The 20,671-nt window shown below is 31.7% G+C and overlaps 10 protein-coding genes across 10 annotated transcripts; 6 read left to right on the top strand and 4 right to left on the bottom strand.

The window, feature by feature from the left end:
* The first annotated feature begins 106 nt into the window (after positions 1 to 106).
* Positions 107 to 2,602, top strand: TpMuguga_03g00546 (putative integral membrane protein). The gene is made up of 2 exons (XM_758481.2): positions 107 to 1,784; positions 2,033 to 2,602. Exons 1-2 carry the CDS (start codon positions 246 to 248, stop codon positions 2,402 to 2,404), a joined length of 1,911 nt encoding a protein of 636 aa, XP_763574.1. The 5' UTR covers positions 107 to 245; the 3' UTR covers positions 2,405 to 2,602.
* A 111-nt stretch (positions 2,603 to 2,713) lies between these two features.
* Positions 2,714 to 3,849, top strand: TpMuguga_03g00547 (Transcription elongation factor Elf1 like family protein; the record flags this gene model as incomplete). The annotated part of the gene is made up of 2 exons (XM_758482.1): positions 2,714 to 2,841; positions 2,955 to 3,849. The coding sequence occupies 2 exons, from the start codon at positions 2,714 to 2,716 to the stop codon at positions 3,847 to 3,849; spliced, it is 1,023 nt and encodes a 340-aa protein (XP_763575.1).
* Positions 3,850 to 4,038: 189 nt separating this feature from the next.
* TpMuguga_03g00548 (putative integral membrane protein) lies at positions 4,039 to 5,852 on the top strand. The gene is made up of 5 exons (XM_758483.2): positions 4,039 to 4,671; positions 4,833 to 5,074; positions 5,425 to 5,490; positions 5,522 to 5,675; positions 5,705 to 5,852. Exons 1-5 carry the CDS (start codon positions 4,077 to 4,079, stop codon positions 5,839 to 5,841), a joined length of 1,194 nt encoding a protein of 397 aa, XP_763576.2. The 5' UTR covers positions 4,039 to 4,076; the 3' UTR covers positions 5,842 to 5,852.
* An 8-nt stretch (positions 5,853 to 5,860) lies between these two features.
* Lig1 (DNA ligase I ATP-dependent (dnl1) family protein) lies at positions 5,861 to 9,985 on the top strand (the record flags this gene model as incomplete). The annotated part of the gene is made up of 15 exons (XM_758484.2): positions 5,958 to 6,082; positions 6,119 to 6,222; positions 6,252 to 6,281; positions 6,312 to 6,693; positions 6,840 to 7,001; positions 7,031 to 7,134; positions 7,293 to 7,474; positions 7,610 to 7,714; positions 7,776 to 8,185; positions 8,382 to 8,571; positions 8,685 to 8,904; positions 9,078 to 9,232; positions 9,373 to 9,558; positions 9,588 to 9,695; positions 9,872 to 9,985. 15 exons carry the CDS (start codon positions 5,958 to 5,960, stop codon positions 9,983 to 9,985), a joined length of 2,577 nt encoding a protein of 858 aa, XP_763577.1.
* A 393-nt stretch (positions 9,986 to 10,378) lies between these two features.
* TpMuguga_03g00550 (PUB domain protein) lies at positions 10,379 to 12,095 on the bottom strand. Its single transcript, XM_758485.2, has 6 exons — positions 11,833 to 12,095; positions 11,426 to 11,766; positions 11,089 to 11,164; positions 10,874 to 11,008; positions 10,481 to 10,808; positions 10,379 to 10,451 (listed from the first exon to the last, which is right to left on the bottom strand). Exons 1-6 carry the CDS (start codon positions 11,965 to 11,967, stop codon positions 10,384 to 10,386), a joined length of 1,083 nt encoding a protein of 360 aa, XP_763578.2. The 5' UTR covers positions 11,968 to 12,095; the 3' UTR covers positions 10,379 to 10,383.
* A 71-nt stretch (positions 12,096 to 12,166) lies between these two features.
* TpMuguga_03g00551 (putative carnitine deficiency-associated family protein) lies at positions 12,167 to 13,639 on the bottom strand. The gene is made up of 4 exons (XM_758486.2): positions 12,858 to 13,639; positions 12,691 to 12,826; positions 12,305 to 12,610; positions 12,167 to 12,257 (listed from the first exon to the last, which is right to left on the bottom strand). The coding sequence occupies exons 1-4, from the start codon at positions 13,041 to 13,043 to the stop codon at positions 12,184 to 12,186; spliced, it is 702 nt and encodes a 233-aa protein (XP_763579.1). The 5' UTR covers positions 13,044 to 13,639; the 3' UTR covers positions 12,167 to 12,183.
* Positions 13,286 to 15,785, top strand: TpMuguga_03g00552 (RING finger protein 5; the record flags this gene model as incomplete). The annotated part of the gene is made up of 2 exons (XM_758487.2): positions 13,286 to 14,386; positions 14,488 to 15,785. Exons 1-2 carry the CDS (start codon positions 13,477 to 13,479, stop codon positions 15,783 to 15,785), a joined length of 2,208 nt encoding a protein of 735 aa, XP_763580.1. The 5' UTR covers positions 13,286 to 13,476.
* Positions 15,786 to 15,927: 142 nt separating this feature from the next.
* TpMuguga_03g00553 (SET domain protein) lies at positions 15,928 to 19,197 on the top strand. Its single transcript, XM_061305730.1, has 5 exons — positions 15,928 to 18,099; positions 18,262 to 18,351; positions 18,469 to 18,790; positions 18,823 to 18,913; positions 18,951 to 19,197. Exons 1-3 carry the CDS (start codon positions 16,246 to 16,248, stop codon positions 18,727 to 18,729), a joined length of 2,205 nt encoding a protein of 734 aa, XP_061161062.1. The 5' UTR covers positions 15,928 to 16,245; the 3' UTR covers positions 18,730 to 18,790; positions 18,823 to 18,913; positions 18,951 to 19,197.
* Positions 18,796 to 19,912, bottom strand: TpMuguga_03g00554 (uncharacterized protein). Its single transcript, XM_758489.2, has one exon. The coding sequence runs from the start codon at positions 19,725 to 19,727 to the stop codon at positions 18,810 to 18,812; it is 918 nt and encodes a 305-aa protein (XP_763582.1). The 5' UTR covers positions 19,728 to 19,912; the 3' UTR covers positions 18,796 to 18,809.
* TpMuguga_03g02220 (uncharacterized protein) lies at positions 19,899 to 20,544 on the bottom strand (the record flags this gene model as incomplete). Its single annotated transcript, XM_061305840.1, has 3 exons — positions 20,418 to 20,544; positions 20,330 to 20,385; positions 19,899 to 20,222 (listed from the first exon to the last, which is right to left on the bottom strand). The coding sequence occupies exons 1-3, from the start codon at positions 20,479 to 20,481 to the stop codon at positions 19,899 to 19,901; spliced, it is 444 nt and encodes a 147-aa protein (XP_061161795.1). The 5' UTR covers positions 20,482 to 20,544.
* Positions 20,545 to 20,671: the final 127 nt, after the last annotated feature.

Genomic DNA, 20,671 nt, shown 5'->3' on the forward strand with positions numbered 1-20,671 from the left:
GTATATATTAATTTCTGTGAATTTTCAAAAAGACGCCTAACATTTTGCCTGAAAAGTTGTGGATGCGAGTTTGACTGAAATATTGTCAGATTTGTTTTAAAAATATTTTTAATGGGTACGGAAAAATAAAATGAGTTTAACAATGACCCAGGAACCCACTTGCTCAAACAATAGTCATGGGTAGCCCCTGACTGCCATCACCGTTCCTGGAATCTTCCATGACAATAAAAAAGTAAAATAAAAAGATGGAGAAAGTGGAAGATAAAGATTATAAAAAGGACAATAAAGATTATAAAAAGGACAATAAAGATGATAAAAGGGGGGACAAGAAGGATGAAATGAAGGTAACCACTGAAATTATAGAAGATAAAGCCGGAGGAACACTACTAAAAGGTTCAGAAATTGATGATAAATCTGGAGGAACACTACTAAAAGGTTCAGAAATTAATAATAAACCTGGAGGAACACAGCTAAATCTACAAATCGAGGACAACTCTGGAGCAGCACAGCTAAACCTGGAAATCGACGATAAACCTGGAGGAGCACAGCTAAATCTACAAATCGAGGACAATTCCGAGCTATTGGCAAAGACTGTGGAAATTAACGAGACTACTGAGACAATGGATAAAGTTCTAAAAGAAACAGACTCTAGGAGTAACTTTAAAATAAAGGCAATAGACCCTAGGCAATTTACAGGACCATACATAAACCCATGGATAAGGTTACTTATATATATAATAATGGTATATTTCGCTGGTACTTTGTATCTGGGCTGGACAGGGTACCAGACATTACTATACAAGGCAGGTGCCTTTGAGGAATGTTGCGTGGCAGAATCTGACATAACGAGGGTCACAATTGGCAGTGATGATTATATTGACTGTGGATGTCGGAAAGCGGCCTTGAATAATTTATACACAATTGCCTTTTCAACGCACTTTCTCTCGACTTTTTTAACAGGGATAGTGTTTGACCTCATAGGGCCTAAATATTTGTATATGATATCCCAGTTGGTTCAGATGGCTACGTGGATTCTAATAGGCTCGTTTCCCAAAAACGGATCAGTTTTAAGAGTAGCTTTTTTTCTGGTAGGATTAAGTTCCGAGTCGTCCATTATGCCCCTGATGACTATTTCTTATTACTTTCCATATTGCCAATCACTGATCATCTCAATCATTGGAGCAACGAGGTCACTTTCATTTATTAACCCAATCCTACTTTCAAAAATCTTCGAACTTAAAATTTTCGGCCGTGGGCACCTGTTCCTTATTACCATCACGTATTCCATTATTAGTAACCTTACGTCATTTGTCATTGGAGCATTCATAGTCCAGAAACGGTTCTACAAAGTTGGGAAATCAAAGCACGGGAGTAGGCCCAGGTACATTACCTCCGCTAACATCACATCCGGTCATAGTTTATCGTTCTTTGGCAGGTTCAGCAGCTCACACCTTAGTTCACACCTTAGTTCACATTTAACCTTTGATCAATCTGCGAGTTTCGGAAAGAGAACACTGATAGACATTAGAAACAGGATTATCCGCGTGATTAGCCATCGTCAATTTGTAGAATATGTTATCCTAGTCCTGGTCTCCTCACTATACCTAGCCTCGGTGGAGTTTATAAGTAAGTCCCAGAGGGAACTTCTAATGTGTACCGACGGCTCCAGCGCCGTAGACCTCTTCAAGTATATTCACATCTTAACCTTCGCTCCCTGCCCTTTCATGGGATATCTCATTGATCGATTAGGACCATCATTCGTACTCATCATTTTACACTCTTGCGTATGTTCATACACACAATTATATCATAGTATTATTATTTAGTATTATTATTTAGTATTATTATTTAGTATTATTATTTAGTATTATTATTTAGTATTATTATTTAGTATTATTATTTAGTATTATTATTTAGTATTATTATTTACTATTATTATTTAGTATGATTATTTAGTCAATTGTATATTGTAGTATTATACTAACTGATCATACAAGTAAATATTTAATGAGTTTGTTTAACGATGTTTTAGTGTTTTTTTTATTATTTTTTTGTGTCGTTTGATTTTTATATTTTGAAGATTATAGCTTGTGTATTTTACTTGTTTGCTTGTTCAATGTTTGTTTCGCATATATATTGCTACGTGACGAAGAGGTTTAACCTGAGGAACTTCGGGAGACTCGTGGGATTTTGTTTCTTCTCGGCGGGCCTTTTCGTAATACTCAACGTCCCTCTGTATAACTTCATGACGAACCGGTCATCGTCGCTGGACACGCACAATTTGAAGATAGTCACGCGAGTGTTCATAGGCTACATGGCCTCAGGGTTCGTCATGTGTCTCATATTGCTATATTTCACCTCTAAAAAGAAACGCCGCACACACAAACAAATACAGTCACAGTAACATTTTAAATTTGTCACTAGCAAATAGGACAGAAATTGTCTGAAAATTGTTCAATTCACATAAATTTTTCAGAATGCAGTTTTATATTTTGTAAATTAAAAAACTCAAATTTAAGTCCCGAGAATTTTAAAATAATATACACTAGGATTTTAAAGTGATATAACTAGGATTTTAAAGTGATATAACTAGGATTTTAAAGTGATATAACTAGGATTTTAAATGAAGTAATAGATAAAAGTAATCTATTTTAAAATGTATACGTTATTTATGTGGCGTGCACGGTTCTATTTAGATCATTTTATACATAAAATGGGAAGGCGGAAAACAAAGAAAATTAAGCCTTCCAAGTCTTCCCTGGCATTAAAAAATAGGAATAAACCGCTCAGAGAATTCCATTGCCACTTTTGCCAAAATGATAGATCCGTATGGATAAAAATGTAAGATTTCTTCCTAATTCTTTATTTACTTAGCTTAATTTAATAATTAACATATTTTTAGGCTTAAAAGTATGTAGTTAAATAATAAGTGATATGGAATGTATATGTTTTAGTTCTAAAACAACTGGGACGGCAAGTTTACAGTGTAGAATATGCGGAACCCAGTCTACATTTTCTATAACTAGTCTGGACGAGCCGATAGATGTTTATTCCTACTGGATAGATTCAACTAGACATTCAAATCAGACAGCGCAGAATAATTCAAGAGATAGGCCCAGGAAAGTGGCATATCCCGAAGATACTCTAGACGATGAAGATAAAACTGTAGAAAAAGACTTAGACGCAAATTACTCAAATGATAAAGATTTAGATGCAAATTACTCAAATGATAAAGAATTAGATAAATCCTACGTGGAATCAAATTATACAGTAGGGAACTCAGTTTCTGTCAATCAACTGAATCAATCTGCAGATACTGACACCCCTGGTTATCCCACGGATTTAGTAAATTCTTTTGAAAATATTGTAAAGCGTAGAGAAGTTCGTGTTTTGGATACGCAGTATTTTAAACCAACTGATCCAGCTCCTTTAGGCTTTACTGAGCCTGAATTTGTAAATATAGAAAACAGGGACGAAATGGTCGATTTTAGCATATTTGAACATGAGAATGATAATTATTATCAAATTGTGGATATTTCCGGGAACGGACCACAACGAATTATACCGCTGGATGATTCGTATAACCTTGGTCCCAGTAGTTCGTATAACCTTGATTCCAGTAGTTCGTATAACCTTGATTCCAGTAGTTCGTATAACCTTGATTCCAGTAGTTCCTATAACATTGGTCCCAGTAGTTCGTACAACCTTGGTCCCAGTAGTTCGTATAATCCCTTAGGTAATATGGGCGTGTATGGAGGAAATGTATACAAGGAAGTTGGAGCCAGAGGTGAGGGGAATTTTGAAAAGTTTGATTCCTCAGTGCACAACCTTTTCTCAGACGACCAGTAAACATCCTTTAAAAATGATAAATTTGAATTAAATCAGTAAATATTATTTTAAAATTTTTACAGTACATTTTTAACTATTTTTGCCCCGAATTGTGTATTCCGGTGCCTATCCTAGAGTATACCCAGTTGTGTATGGAAATTGAGCTTAGTTAACCTATCGGCTCGTAAATTTTATAATTTTTAAGAGTATTTTAATTTTTTGTAAATTATTTTAAATTTTAAGGGAAAATGGACAAGGAAAGTGAGACTGCGTTGTCTGACGTAAATAAGCTAATTACCAAGAATTATAAGCTAATTTCTAAGATTTCTAGGGTTCAGGGGAAACACATGGTTATTGAGATTGTTGAGGGCCAGTTTAAGATGAACGAATTTAGCTGTAACGACCTGTTAAGGAAGGTTCGAGACAGTTACGACGTCTCTGACTCCAAGTGCGATGGCGCTATTTCTTACAGGGACTGCAAGATGATGTTGTCTGACGTGGAGTTTGTACACAATATTGACACTCGTTTTGAGTGTATTTTGGTCCGCCTGTTCCCTCTCTCTTGCATAATTCTGAAAAATTCAGTCCTGGTAGTTGTGAACGAGAACATGAAGATGGATGGATTTATCAAGGATTTATGCAGAATTACGCAGTTTTACAGCCGTTTTAACGCAGACAACGCCAGGAATCGCACAGTCCCAGGCTCTGAAACTAGTAATAACTCGTCTGAGCAGTCTCTAGTTGGAAGTGAAGAAAGCCAAAACACCTTTAATTTTAAGTTACCCTTTGAAATCTGCGTACTAGAATGCTGCTTCATCACCGCTCTATCGCATCTAGAATCTGGTACTTCCATATACTTATTTTACACTTAACTTTGTTATTTTATGATACTAATATACCAACTATAATTCAATTACACTATTTGTATACTCTACTTATTGAGGATAATTAAGTATATGATAGCTATTGTATAAGACTTGACTGTATGTGTATAATGAATGTAGACTTGATAGTGTTTGAGGAGAAGAATAAAATATTGGAGGATAAGGTATACAATAATAAAAAGTTCAAGGACATTTCAATTATATTACATGATTTGAAACACCCGGTGTCAAATATGAACGAGATGTCCAGGGGATTTGAGGACCTCATCAACGAAATTCTAAACTGCGACGAAAACATTAAAGTCTTAGAATTCAGTAATCACATCCTACACTACGGATCCGAAACCATGCGCAACAATCTGGTAATCATCTATTCACCACATTAACCAATTTATTATAGTATTGTTATAGTATTGTTATAGCATTGTTATAGCATTGTTATAGCATTGTTATAGCATTAGTATAGCATTAGTATAGCATTAGTATAGCATTAGTATAGCATTAGTATAGCATTAGTATAGCATTAGTATAGCATTAGTATAGCATTGTTATAGCATTAGTATAGCATTAGTATAGCATTAGTATAGTAGTATTGTAGTAGTATTATAGCATTATTATAGTATACATGTGGTTATGTACTGTTGACACTAGTTATTGGTAGTTAAACCCTTGGCGGGGATAATATTCCTAAAATTAATGTAAAATATTGTAGTCGTATCGCCCTGTGAACCATGACTTGCAGTTTTTGCTGGAGTATTTTGACCAGGAGATAGAAATGGTAAGATAAAACAAGTTTAAAAATGTGTTAGTTGTGTAAGAGAGCGAGGACACTGGATAATTCACTGGTTCATATAGAACGCTATATAAACTTGGAATTGGCAATCACAAGGAACGAAATGATGCGTTTAGATGTGATGTGTAGCATTTTGGGCGTGTCATTCGGAGTTGGAGCTTGTCTGTCAGGTAATAACATACACAATGACAGAATTTAGGCCTCTTTGGAATGAATGTGATCAACGGATTAGAACAAAGTCGATACGCTTTTACTTCTATCACGCTAGCCTTTCTGTCGGTGCTATTTGTGGCCATTTACGTGACCAGGGTGCTCCAAGTCAAACATAGGGTTTAATTTATTGTGTTGTATTCTTGGGTCATTTATAATAATTATTTTACGCGGAATATTATAAATCTTTATAAATATTTTTATAAATATTGTAAAATTCCGTTTTCGTGTTTGAAATATGGATGTTGCTATACTCCATATTCTTGCACATTGCTGTTAGGACCGCTGTTTTTAACCTCATTTTTAATTATTCCGACACATTTCTATTAAACTCGAGAACAAAAATGATTAATTCACTTAATATCAGGTAATTTGCCTAAATTCTCCTGTCATTGGTGTTTAGGAATTATTTTGGTGGCCAAACCCGTGAGCCTTCCAATGATTCCTCGCCCGAAGATTCCGAAAATACCAGAACACCCGCGAGGCTATTCAATTCCCAGAAGAATGGTAATTTAAAATTTTTTATCAATTTTTAGAAAATCTGGATGAACTGTTCACAGATTCAAGTACCAAATTTTTATTATTATGAATTTCAGGTGTTCAGGAAATAACCGAGAGTGAGTTTAGAAGGTCAGTTATGGGAGACGCGAAGCCAAAAGATGACAATGAGCCTACTAATGTATCTGACCCAAAAGATGACAATGAGACCAAACTGACGAAATCTGACTTAAAAGATGATAATGAGATGAAGTTGACAAGACTTGACCAGTCCGATGTAAAAAGTCTTTTGAAGTTGGAAAAGAAGGCCCTCAAGAAGGAATTTGATGATGAGCCTGCGGTTGGTTCACTATTTAACATTTATATAAAGAAATGTGATAGTAACGACGACATAACTTCTTCCAGATTTGACCCAGCACTCTTCGACATCACTCCCTACTTCCCCTCCACCATGTGCGGAAAACCAAACAACTCCATCCTGTATCCTTTTTACCCAATTTACCCAGTTAACCCATTTAGAAATATTTATACACAATAGTCAATATTTATACACAATAGTCAATATTTACACATAATAGTCAATTTATATATAATAGTCAATTTATGTAGTTGTATGATGTGTGTAGATTTTCATTGGTATCGAGTGTGTTGCAGAAGTCGGATGACATATTTTGTACCGGGAAAGGGAGTAGGAAGTCGGTGTTAACGTTGTTGGCGAATTTCTACCGAGTACTCATCTACTATAATCCGCCAGATGTGATCCCAGTGACTTATTTGCTACTAAACAGGTTCCTAATTCCACCTCATCATTTTATAGAATATGCCCCGAATATGAAAATATTGAAATTGGAGTTGGAGACTCCCTAATCATCAAGTCAATGTCAGAAGCCTACAGCAAATCCGAAAAAAACATCAAATCAAGTATTTTAACCACTATTACCACTATACCATATACTATATACTATATACTATATACCTAAAATATTATATATCTAGAGAGCCTAGATATTAATTACTATTAGTTGACTATGTACAGCTGTTGGTATATTAGTGTGTAATAGTGGATAATAATAGTATAGATGATAATAATAATGTAGTGTTGAAGAAGTATGAGGATTTGGGTTTGGTGGCGGCTGCGAGTAGCTGCACATCTCAATTACTCTTCAAGTTACCTGAAAATACAATTTCTGGCGTTTTTAATCATTTTAGATCAATTGCCGCAGTCACCGGGAAAAACTCAAATAACCATAAAAAGGAAATCGTACCTCTCATTACCATTATACTATTTACTATATTTATATATTTGGTTATATATTGTTATAGTTATTGTTTAAATATGGTATGGTTAACCCTATTTTGCATATATAATAACCTCTATCTAATTTCTAAAATTTAGATAAAAAAATTGTTAATAACGGCAAAAAAGGTTGAATCGAAGTATATAATAAGATCACTGCAGCAGAGGCTGAGAATTGGTATTGGTCTTAACACGATTTTCCAAGTATTTGATCTATTTGACAATTTTAGATATTAGACAGTATACTTAGTAAATTATTTTCTAGTGTATTGCTGACGCGTTTTACTTGACAAGGCCTGGGACTGTCAACCCCGTGAAAGTTGGAGAAAATACCGGGAAAGCGTTAACTAAGCCAATTGGAGATGTGAGAACTGAGGATACCCCCCCTAAGTACACAATTGAAGATATGGAATTCTCAGTGAAGACAGCAATAACGATGTTACCGAACATAGAGAAGGTTGTAGGACACTTACTTGATAATGATAACAGTGAACAGTTGGTAGAACACTGTAAGATTACACCTGGAATACCTGTAAGACCAATGCTAGCGAAACCAGTCAACGATCAAGCAGAGATCCTCCAAGCTCTCGGAGGAGATAACGTCACCTTCACTTGTGAATACAAATACGATGGCGAAAGAGTACAAATTCATCTTCTCAAAGATAAATCCATCAAGTACCAACTATACTACTATATAGTTAATATAGTCAAGGGTATTATATAGTTAATATAGTCAAGGGTATTATATAGTTAATATATTCAAGGGTATTGTATAGTTAATATAGTCAAGGGTATTATATAGTTAATATTATGGTATTAATATTAGTAATAGTATTGATAATATTGGTATATGGTATTAATTTGTTATTAGGTTGTTTAGTAGAAATATGGAGAATTTGATGGAGAAGTATCCTGATGTGGTGGAACATTTCAAAAAGTCTATAAAGCCAGATTTAGAAGAATGCATTATCGATTGCGAAGTGGTTCCAGTAGATGATGAAAATAAGATCCTATCATTCCAATCTCTGTCAACAAGGAAAAGAAAAGACGTTAATCCCAACGTATTTTTTACTCAACCAACAATTATATTATTATACTTATATTATCTAAATAATACTAATTAGTAATAATTAAGTATATTACTGGTGATATTAATTGTGTATATCTTGTGTAGAATGTGTCGGTGAGGGTGTGTTTGTTTCTCTTTGACATATTATACTTGAACGGAGAATCATTGGTGACTGAACCGCTTTCAAAGAGGAGAGAGCATTTGTACAATTGTGTGAACACCGTACCTGGGACAGTAGTTTTTGCAGAAAACAGAAACTTCCAGTCAATTGAACATATCGATGATTTCTTAAAATCAGCACTACAAGGTTTGCGTTACGGTGCTTGTACCATCTTAGTTATTTATTAGTTATTTATTAGTTATTTATTACTTAGTACCTCCAGAGTATTTATCTCTTACTGTTTCCTTAGTTTTTCACTACTTAGCTAATTAGTCATTTAGGGATACATATTTTATTACTTATCTATACTATTCTATATTACTAAAATGTTGATATAGATTCTTGTGAAGGATTGATGATAAAAACCTTGGATGATAAGGCGACGTATGAACCCCAGGCAAGATCAAACAAGTGGATAAAGTACAAAAAAGATTACATTACGGGTTTAGCTGATTCTGTCGATTTAGTCCCCATTGGCGCTTTCTTTGGAAAGGTTTATTCTAGTTAATTTGTCCGTCTGGACCATTAGTTATGTATATTTTTACAATAATTATACAAACTAATACCCTATTGTTATGCAATTGTATAGTGTTAGTTATTGGAATAGTTGAATATGAGTGTAAATTTGTCTAGGGAAAGAGAATAAGTGTGTTTGGATCATATTTGTTGGCTGTGTATGATCCAATGCAGGAAGTATATCAGGCACTTTGTAAAACTGGAACAGGCTTTACGGATCAGGCTCTGAAGGATTTGCACGACTCACTTCAGAAGGATATTACGAAAACTAAGCCAAGTTTCTACGACGTTTCAGAAAAAATGGTATTTTTCCACTAAATTACATGTGTTAGGAGCCGGATGTGTGGTTTTTACCTAAAAAAGTCTGGGAGTGTAAAGCCGCAGATTTGTCCCTTTCACCAGTTTACACTGCCGCAAATAGATTAAACGCAAATGAAAAGGTAATTATTGTGCTTTTCCTATGTTAATCTTACTTTTAGTTACTCAGTACTTCCCATACATTTATTAATTAATAATTGTGTGTGTATAATTAACAATTCTATGTTTGTGTATAATTAGTAATTGTGTTTACATATAATTAACAATTGTGTTTACATATAATTAACAATTGTGTTAGGGGATTGGATTGAGGTTTCCTAGATTCTTAAGGGTTAGAGAAGATAAGAAACCAGAAGAAGCTACCACAAGTGATCAAATTTTTGACATGTATATGAACCAATTTAACAAATAATTTTTCAATCCACAAATATACCATTAGTATTACCACTTATAATATTTACTACAGTATTAACATTGATAATAATGATGTATCCAATTGTACATACTGTTAATAGCGCTAATTATATTAGTAACAGTAAGTGCCAATGGTAGTATAAATAGTTGTAAAATTAATAATAGTGTTGATTATAATGGTTTTTATATTTATTAAAGCATTTTTACACGTGTTTTTTGTTAATATATTTGTGTGGTACTAACTTAAAATTAAAATGAATTTTTTACCTCAGGGGAATTAGTGAGGAGAATCCCGCGTAAATCATTCAAATCGGCCCAGGGTTCGAGTCTCGACTCCATCACCGGCCCGGGTCACTATTATAGAGGAGAAATTTTATACATAAATAAATAATAAAGTTAATCAGATTTAATAAGATTGCTTAAAAAGTCCTGTTTAATGACTTGAAATCGTTCACGAGTGGGATCTAAAAAGTGTGATGTGGGAATAAAATACCAGTGAAAGTAAAGTGGAGAATTGATTTAAACATGATATCCTCCTCTAAAAGAGTTTTTTCATCTCGGATTTTTCTGCGGATAGGAAACTCAACAAGATGCCAGTCATCCAGAGAAAGCTCATCAACGAGAATGGTCTGGATGTTCCTTCTTATGTTTTTTACCAGAGATTTTACTGGAACTTGAATTGTAAGAGTAGTTGACTTTGGAAACTTAATTTTAACCTCAACAACGGGGCATTTTTTGGCAAATTCAGACTTGCTCTTTAGCGTTTCAAGCTGTTTCTTAGATCTAGACTCGAAGTTCTCATTTTTTCCAATATTATACATCTATAATTGAGATTTCAAGAGTATTTCATAAATTTATATGTAATCAGGAGTTGAATAGTGTTTACCTTTATTAGGGAAGATACAGTGGGCTTAGATGTATCCAAGGGTTCAGGTTGTAATTTTTTACAGGGTTTCACATTAGTTTCAATTGTAATTACAGGGTTCCAATCTTCCAGCTTTGACTGAGATTCATCCTTCTCCTATAAATTCAGTATATAATTTGTTAAGTATATAATTAACAGGTTGTAGGTATTGGTTTAAGATAAAAGTAGGAACTTACTGAAATTTCCTTAACAGTATCGTCAATGATAGATTTAGTTTCATCCTTGGAAATGATCTCAAAATAATCAGAATTGCTAAAAAATAATTTAAAAATGAGTAGAAGTTAGTGAAATGAAAGAAAGAAGTAGGTAAAATAAGTAGAAAATGAGTGAAATATAAGTGAAATATGAATAAAGTGTAAGTAGAAAGTAGGAATAAAATGAAAGTAAGTAGTAGTTGAAAATAAGTAAAAAATAAGTACAAAGGGGTAAAAACTGAGTAAAACTAAATACTAAATCAAAGATAAGTTAGAGCTAAATTAACTGTAATTAATAATGATTAGGGTTAAAAGATACGAGTAAGTATTGGAATTGTGTTTATAGGACTTAAAAGGGTCGAAAAAGTGTGGTTGGAGTGATTTATAATTCAGGTTAAAAGAACTGTGTAGTGTGTTGATTAGGGAATTATAAGAGTAAATTAGTCGATGAAAGTAAACATGTTGAAGTACGTAAAACTCTTCAACAATAACAAAGCCAAAGAAGGTAAACAATTCAAGAAAAAGGTGATTATTGGAGATGTATTTTACAAAAATCTTATTACTCCTGCGAATACGCCTGGTTTTTAGATTAGTGGGATCCAATAAAACATTTTCCAGAATTTTCAGTAAATATAGTAAACTTTCCCTCTCTTTCTCATCCTATAAAATGATTATAATTGGTTAAATAATGGAATAATATTGACTTAATAGGTAGTTTAAAAATACCTTAGAGATTTGTTTTAATAGTTTATTTAAATTATCATCATAATCAGAGTCAACATCCTCAAAATATTCGATAGAATTCACCTTAAATAATAAATCGGCCTCTTCATCAGGAATTGTTGGTGATTCCACTGACATTTTACATAAATTACAATTATTTATTAGTTTTTACCACAATTTATAACAAAATGAATATAAATATAAATATAAAATTGAATAAACTAGAAAATTAACTGTTTTTGCCAGCTGCCATATATTATATAAACACTATATAATAGTATCAGTATAATAAGTATAATAATATAATAGTAATGGTATGATAAATAATACGAGTGTATACAGTATATTATAAAATTATGGCTTAAGTAATTTAGAAAATTCCTTTGTTATCCAAATAGTTTCAGATTGTAATTTACACAAATCATCAGCTAAAAATTATTATAGATGTATATAAATAAGAATGAGTATAACATACTGTATAATGATCTTAGAAGGTGAATAAAATCATTATTATCCTTTAATCCTTGCGAATAGTCGTTTAGAAAATTATTTAGAAGTTTGCCATCCTGGATTTGATTGTGTGTGTTTTCACCAGCGTGTTTGTGGTTTAATTTTAAGTAAAGTTCAAGTGCTGATTTAACTTCTGATGATTTACTGTCAGAATTCAGCAATGGAAGGTCAAGTTCCTCCAAAAACAAATTTAATTGATTTATTACTAATTTGTCAGATTCACGCAAGAATGATTGATTTGTGGATGAATTAGAAGATTTGTCTTCCAAATCTATTATAATTTAATTTATAATTAATATTATTTTGTGATGATAGTTAAATAATAAATGTTTGTGTGTGTAATAATAGTACCACTTGAGGTGTGATTGTAAAGGCTGGAAATTGATAGATTTAACAGTTTATTTAGTAAAAATAATTTTTTTTCGTCAGAAAATTGATTTTTATCATAAAATTCAGCAGGAAGATTCAACTTTAAATCTTCTGAGTACTAAAAATAAATATTGAAAATATAGGTTTACGTTTTTCAGTAGTTTGTTCCAATCTGAGCCTTTTGAAGATTTAAACTTTTCAAGCTTATTTCCGGTGTAATGTTTGATTTGTTCTTCTTCTAATTTTAATACCAATTCACCGAATGATGTCGCGTAATCTTCCGGTGGATCATATCCCAAAGTTTTGAGTTTTTTATCAAGAATTGATTTATCCATTATTAATTTATATTTAAAAAATTAATGTAAAAGGAGAAATTGAGAGATATATATGAAAGGATCACAACATACTGAAAATATTTTTTCAGCACTTGCAATTTTGATTATGGTGTATTAGTTTATTTAAATCTATAAATTTTTGTATAATTAGATTTATTGTTCTAATTTTCCGATGTGTTCCTTAAATTAGTATGTAATTTTAGTGTTTCAACTCCACGTTCTTCTATTAATCCAATTTTCTGTTTAAAATGATACTAATGTGTTAATTTATCATTAAATATGTTAGTAGAATTTGTGGTTGAATTTTGTACCCTAAAATATTTTACCCACTACACCTTACCATAATTAATACACTTGTATTACACTGTGTTTTACACCCTAATATTATTCTATTCTGAACTATTACTATAAGCTCTTGTCTGTTCTCTATAATATGGATAAAGTATCTGTATGGAAACCCTCAGAACATGATCTGCCACATTCTGAGCTTGATGAAATTGGTAAAAATATCTCAAATTTTAATGGAAACTATGCTAAACGGAATTTTTCAAATAAATTTAATATGGAACCCAGAACTAGTTCTTTAAAAAAACTTAACAATTTGGAGAACACTCTAATTGAACATATGGGAAAGAGACGATCTCATAATATTAATAATCTTAATCAATTTATTTATAATACTAGAAAACGAACGTCTACTTACAAAATCGTTAATGATAACAACATTCTTTATGATAATAATAAATTACACAATACTGATCTAAATAAACATAATATCTTTAACCAAAATAATGGAGGAATCAATGATATATCCGATATGGATACCACTACTAGTAGTACTAGTTATACTGATAGCACTCCCATTAGTGCTGGCAATACTGTGGATAATTTCAATAATACGAAGGTTGTGAGTACTAATATTGTGGGTACTGGTAATACAACAGGAAAATCTAGTAATAAGACCAGTAATGTGAGTACTTCCAATGTGGGAAATGTGGGAGCTGAGAATAAAAATAAGAGTGAAAGTGACTCAAAATCAATGACTAAAGCTGAGTTTCAAAGAAGGATGGCAGTACTTACATCGTGGTACAATAAATTGCCAATAATAATCAGTAGAAAGGATAACTCAATTCAAATTCCTAAAAGGGTTACTGTGCTACCGAAAGAAAAGAACCCAATTCTTATTGAAAGTGAATATGGTCTCGATGTCAGATTCAATTTAACAATTCTAATTGATATCTTAACTTGCCCGTTATGTAAAGGTTTATTCCACAATGCACAAACTATTAGGGATTGTATGCACACTTTCTGCAAAAGCTGTCTCATATTATCCACTTTTGAAAGTTTCTTCTACTTATCCATACTACATATAGACTATCCACATATATTATATATAGTATCCATACATATTATATTACTTATATAGATGTAATAATGATTATAGATGGATTGGTGTGCCCGACGTGTTTTTCGCCGATACTTTCAAGTATAACCGAGGGAGTGGAACCGGATACAAATATACAAACAATAGTGGATAAATTGTTCCCGCACTTTGCTCAAAATGAACAGAAACTAATAGATGAAATGAAAGAAAGAAAAAAGAACTATAAAATTAGCCTACAAGATAACAAGATTAGTGATACTGTAGATACTAAGATTCCGGATCTTATAGATAATAAGATTAGTGAAGATAATAAAATTACTCAACAAGATAACAAGATTATCGTACAAGATAATAAGATTCCGGATGTTTTAGATACTAAGATTGTTGATACTGTAGATGATAAAAAACTATGTGAAGTTACTGAGACTACTATTGGACAACATAAGGAGATTGTTGTACAAGGGAGTAAGACTACTAATGAAAAGGATAAGGAAATTGCTGTACAAGTTAATAAACCTACTGTTGAACTGGATAGTAAAAGTATTGATCAAGATAATAAGGATGTGCATCAACAAGATAGTAAGGATGTGTTCGTACAACACAGTAAAACTACTATTGAACAGGATAAGGAAATTGTTGTACAAGATAGTAAAACTACTATTGGACAACATAAGGAGATTATTGAACAACACAGTAAAACTACTATTGAACAGGAAAAGAATTTTAGTAATATAGATAATAAGATTAGTGAAGATAATAAAGGTGTTGAACAAGATATTAAAATTGATAATAATAATGCACGTTTGATAAGCAGTGACCAAAATAAGAAAAGGAGTAATAAAACGCCTTTAATAAGAATTGAAGAAGAAAAGAAAACTGAGGCTAGAGAGGTGATTACTGAAGAACCGAAGGAGGAAATAATGTATCGCAAAACTAAAATTTCAGACCCAACAGAAACTTTCTTAAGGGAGTTAAACAAGTGTAAAGACTTGACTAGGTTTTTTGAAAGTGTGTCATGTCTGGCATTGGTCCATGTTTCTGATAACCAGATGAATGGACCTTTCAATGATATAACACAGCAAATGGGATATTTGGGGGATAGATTACGCTTAAATATGTCAGGAAGATATCCAAGAAAGTATATCTGTGTGCCTAAAAGGATACGGGTTATAGATATTGTGCGTTATCTGGCCAACGAACTCTTGCTTGGACCGAAATATAATGTAGTCTTCATGCTGAAGAATCTCGTCCTCCAAAAAACATATACTATCGAGTTTATTTTTCAAACCTTTAAAATCGATGCCTCAAAATGCGTTGTTTTCAGATACGAAATTGTACAACACGAAAATAGTTCATAATATTACAACACCATTACACATTCTCACTATTTTTTTATAAATAATTTTATAATGACTGGAGTCAGTGTTTAAATTTTTAATGTTGTATAATATAATCATATTTATGATAAATAATGTAATATATGAATTTTTGCCCAAATGTGTAGATTCCGTATTAATTGATAGGAATCTTCATAATTTTAACAAATCAAATAAGGTCACACTTAATTATGGATATATACCAGTTTTTAAACAATTTAAATCCAAATTCATCAACTCCTTAAACACCAGTAACTCGGTTTACACAGTTAATAATAAAATTAACACAGTAAAAAATACTAATGATGAGATAAATGAAATAATTACTGAAGTAGAGAAGATAAATGGAAGAGATTTGAGTATAAATATAAAATCAGTTTCTAGACTTGATTACAACAAGGATTTTTTATTAAACACTTTCAATTTGGCTAAGGAAGTTGATATGAAGGTTTCTAAAAATAGTGGTCAAGCTGATTTTAACAATTTAATATCATTTTCCGGAGATGATGAAGAGGAACTAGTGATGTTGAGTAAAGATGAAATGAGTAAAGGGGAAACTATAGTTAATATTCCCTTAAAATCTTGCATATCTCTTGATTCAACTATTCAAGATCTCGTGAATAGTATTAATAAATACAGCTCAAGTAATCCAAAATTTGCTAATTATTTACAATACACTTCTGGATTATTGCAATTTGATAGAGGGAATTTTATTAAATCTAACATGAATGATAAATTGAGTGGACAAGACAAACTCCAACCCACTTGTTTGGATCATAAATTTAGTGAATTTGTAGCATATAAAAGAATCTTGACATTAAAATCACTAATACTATGTGATTTGATATTATCAATTGATAATACAACGAACACTTCAAATCCTTATGAAAGGTTTAACTCTGTAAATTCATATGAAAAAGAATTATTACTACTGACTATGGCACTTAGTTCAGAGTATTTTCTTAACTCTATTTCACAAGTATTAAATCGCAACATTAGGACATCACATTCTAAATTCATTGATTTGAAGAAAAAATGGTTAAAATGGTTATTTAATAAAAAAGTATCCCATATACCGTTGATGTTTGATAAAGGATCTGTGGAACAAATACAGGAACCTATTATACAAAATAAAATAGTACAGAGAAAACTAGCTTTAACTGAGTTGTTCTCACTATTTACTGATCCATTATCTGTTATCAGGGATAAAATCGAAAGTCTCACTAGTGGTTCTATTGATTTGGCTGGATTAGAAGAATATTTATTAAATAATAACATAAAACATGAAGTTTTTTCAGAAAACATTTTCAAAATTAGTAAATCTGAAGTTAACTATATTCTCACCAACACCAATAATATTACTGATAGTGTTAATAACGTGGATACTGTTAATACCGCCAATTTACATAATGATGTAATTGATAGAATAAATAGTATGATGAATTTTGAGAGTATTTTAAATTTCTTTTGTACCATAAATTCGCATATTATTAGGCCTAAAATTGATAAAACTATTGATAATACACAATACTATTATATGCTTAATACTGCCAGTGGTATTAACTGTCATATTGTTGATTTTATTAACTTCGACGTTAATGGTGATAATGCTGTAGATTCCGTTAACTCAGTTAATAGTGTTACTGAGTTGAGATGTGGTTATTTAGTCCCTTTAATATCATTGTGTAATCATAGTAATTCTAAACCTAATTCCGATATTTCACTCATGTACTCAGATGGAGAATTATCATTTAATTTAAAAACTAACACTGATATATCTGCTGGTTCTGAGATTTTATTCAGTTATGGAGATTATGACAATAATACACTATTACTGGATTACGGGTTTGTTTCTGGTGATGAGGGTGATAATTGGGTTTTAATGAGTTTAGACAATGATTTGGTGAGAGATTCAGCAAAAAAGAACGAAGTTGATCATTTACTGCCTTCAATATTCCCTGAAGGTATTCCAAAGGAGAAACTTGACCTAATAAAACAGTTGAATTTAATTGAAGTTAATGATAAAGGTGACCTTACAGAGATATACTCCGATCCTTATTTTGATGGAATGCCAATAGTAAAGTATATGGAATTCAATCAAAGGTTCATGGCTAATACGAGTGATGTACAGTCAAATTTATATTACTCAACTAATTCCAAACAAGATCGAACAATTCACGTTGATAAACCAGTAGATTATCCTGACAACTGGATTGATTATTCTCAAAACGTCAATAATATTATTAAAATCAATTCAGATGGAATCATCGATCACAGATTAATACTACTAATCAAAGTAATCTTTACAGTAGTTAATTTTAATAAACTAGTTTTTAGTGATATTCATACACAATTAGATAGTTACACAGACATATATATATATAACTAGCTGTGTAACAAATTTCTAATTATTCTAACACACGATATTGATATATAATGATTGATTTTTGGACTTTAGATAATATTGTGTAAAACGAAAAAGAAATTGGAGTGGATTAAAAACCAAAACCCTGAATTACTTTCAAAATCGATAAACTCACCAATTGATGTATTTATTTATTCTAAACATATTCTTTACACAATTAATACTATGTAGTTAACATTAGATAATATATTAGTATATAGTTAGTAGTTATATACTTATTGTTGTAATTCTTATTTTTAGCATAAAGCGTTTGAAGTGGTCTCTAGTATTCCATTATTATATTTTGATAACAAATATGATAAATCACTGTTTGATGATATTTGTTCTCTAAATGTTTCAAGAGGAATTTTGAAGAATTTGATGTTAACAGCACATGCGATGAGACGAAAAATACCATTTTACAAGTGTTCCCACTATTACAGGAGTATATCATCAAACCCTATCAACACCATTGATACTAGAAATGGTCCCAATAAAACTGGAATAGAAGTTGGCACCTAATATTGACAATAAATTAACAATAAATTAAACAAAGTTAACTATAATTAATTCTAAATTAAGGGTAAGTTGGGAATAAAAAATTAATGAATAAAGTAAGTGCGACTGAAGCGATCGGAGATGAATTTGGTGAATTTAATGGCGGAATCACAGTCTGGGGGAAGCCTTTCAATTAAAAATAACTTAGGTAATAAGTCACAACCACACTGCGAATTAGTGTTTAGGTTATTTTGACGCAGTTTTATAGCGTTTAATACCAGCTGAAGTAATAAGCAGTAGTCCTTAATAAGATCCCAATCGTAAATCTTATTATTGTCTTCTGAAAGCCTAACGAAGTTGAAGGGATGATTAAACTCCTCAGAGTCTTCTGGTGTGTGGTCCTCAAAGTTTAAAGTTGGTGTCTCTGATAAATCTGATAACCCAAACACCACAACGTGTTCAATATTGTCCGAACGATATATAATCTTATCCACATTCTCTATATACTCATTTATATGGTCATAGCCGTAAGTTATCACACGATCTTCCTCCTCAGAATTATTGTCAGTATTAACCTTACTATCTTTTTTACTAGTTTTTAGAGTATTTTTTGGGAGGTGCACGGTGGGAGTGGAATGTGTATTAAGAGTTTTGGAATGAGTGTTAAAACGAGGTGAAGTGTTATGTATGGGAGAGGTTTCAGGGGTAGTTACGGTTTTAGAAAATTTAGAGTTAAAAGATTGTTTGAAAAAATCATCAATTAATTTGTCAGTATCAGTAAAATCTTTACATTCCTGATGTAAATTCATAAATTCACATGATTTTATTGGTGGTTTCAATAACATTTCGAGAACGTCGTATTCTTCGATAAAACAACGCCTTTTGTAAATCAGTAGTAGCTTCTTGTTACTTTTGTAGCAACAACAGTTTAAAATACTGTTAATCAATTTCACTGTATAATATACACATTCAGAATTAGGGGCGTCAAATAAGAAACAAGCTGAAGTGTCATTCCCCTTCATATTAATTTGTTAAAATTATTATTATCTATTTAAATTTACGATATTTTACTACCATTTTTATAATACATATTTTATAAAATTTTTTATATTGTCGGCTTTATAAATTTTAAAAATAACTCTAAATAACCCACAACTAATATAAATTAAGACTAAATTATCAGTTTAAAAAAATTAACAACATAAGAAATTCTTTTTTTGACGATGTGTAACTTTTCCATCGGGCAACGGTAGGGTTTGGAATCTTTGGTTCTCAACAAAATCCTGTCCACCGTAAATTACCCTTGGTCCGTTTTTAAACTGTTCATAAGGAGGCTGTGCTTGATAAGCGCTGTATCTGTAAGGTGAAATTGAAGTGTATACTGGGATTCCAGCCTCGTACATGGGATAGTTATACATATATTGCCTCTCCATAGGGTCAACATAACTTCCTGGAATATGGTCGCCTTCACCCTGCTGAATTACATACTGGTTTCCTGGATACATGTTCATTTCCCTCTAATACACTGTTAATACAACATATATTATATTTAACCACATGATACAGTTTGAATAATTAGCATGTATAAATAGTGTAGATAATGAGTAAAGTGTGTGTTGTTAACCTCGTCTTGCATTGTCTGATAACCGAATTGTGGATTATAATGTCTTTGGGGATCATCTAATTTATTAAGATTAAGTTAATAAAGTTACCAATTCTTTGACTTCTCTCTTGATTTCCATTATTTCCCCTAGGTACTGCGTTTTTCTGGTCCATATTATTTACTCTTCAGTTACAATAGACTTTGTTATATGTATTCTATTCTGGTTTGAAATTACTAACTTGAAAAATTAAGCAAAAAATATTAATTTATTTAATAAATTCTTTTTTACATGCAAAAGTACCCTAATGTGATATTTGACACATACACCTTAACTATATTTTATACTCATTATAATAATATAAT

This window comes from Theileria parva (genome assembly GCF_000165365.1).
Source record: "Theileria parva strain Muguga chromosome 3 map unlocalized ctg_530, whole genome shotgun sequence".
NCBI lineage: Eukaryota > Apicomplexa > Aconoidasida > Piroplasmida > Theileriidae > Theileria > Theileria parva.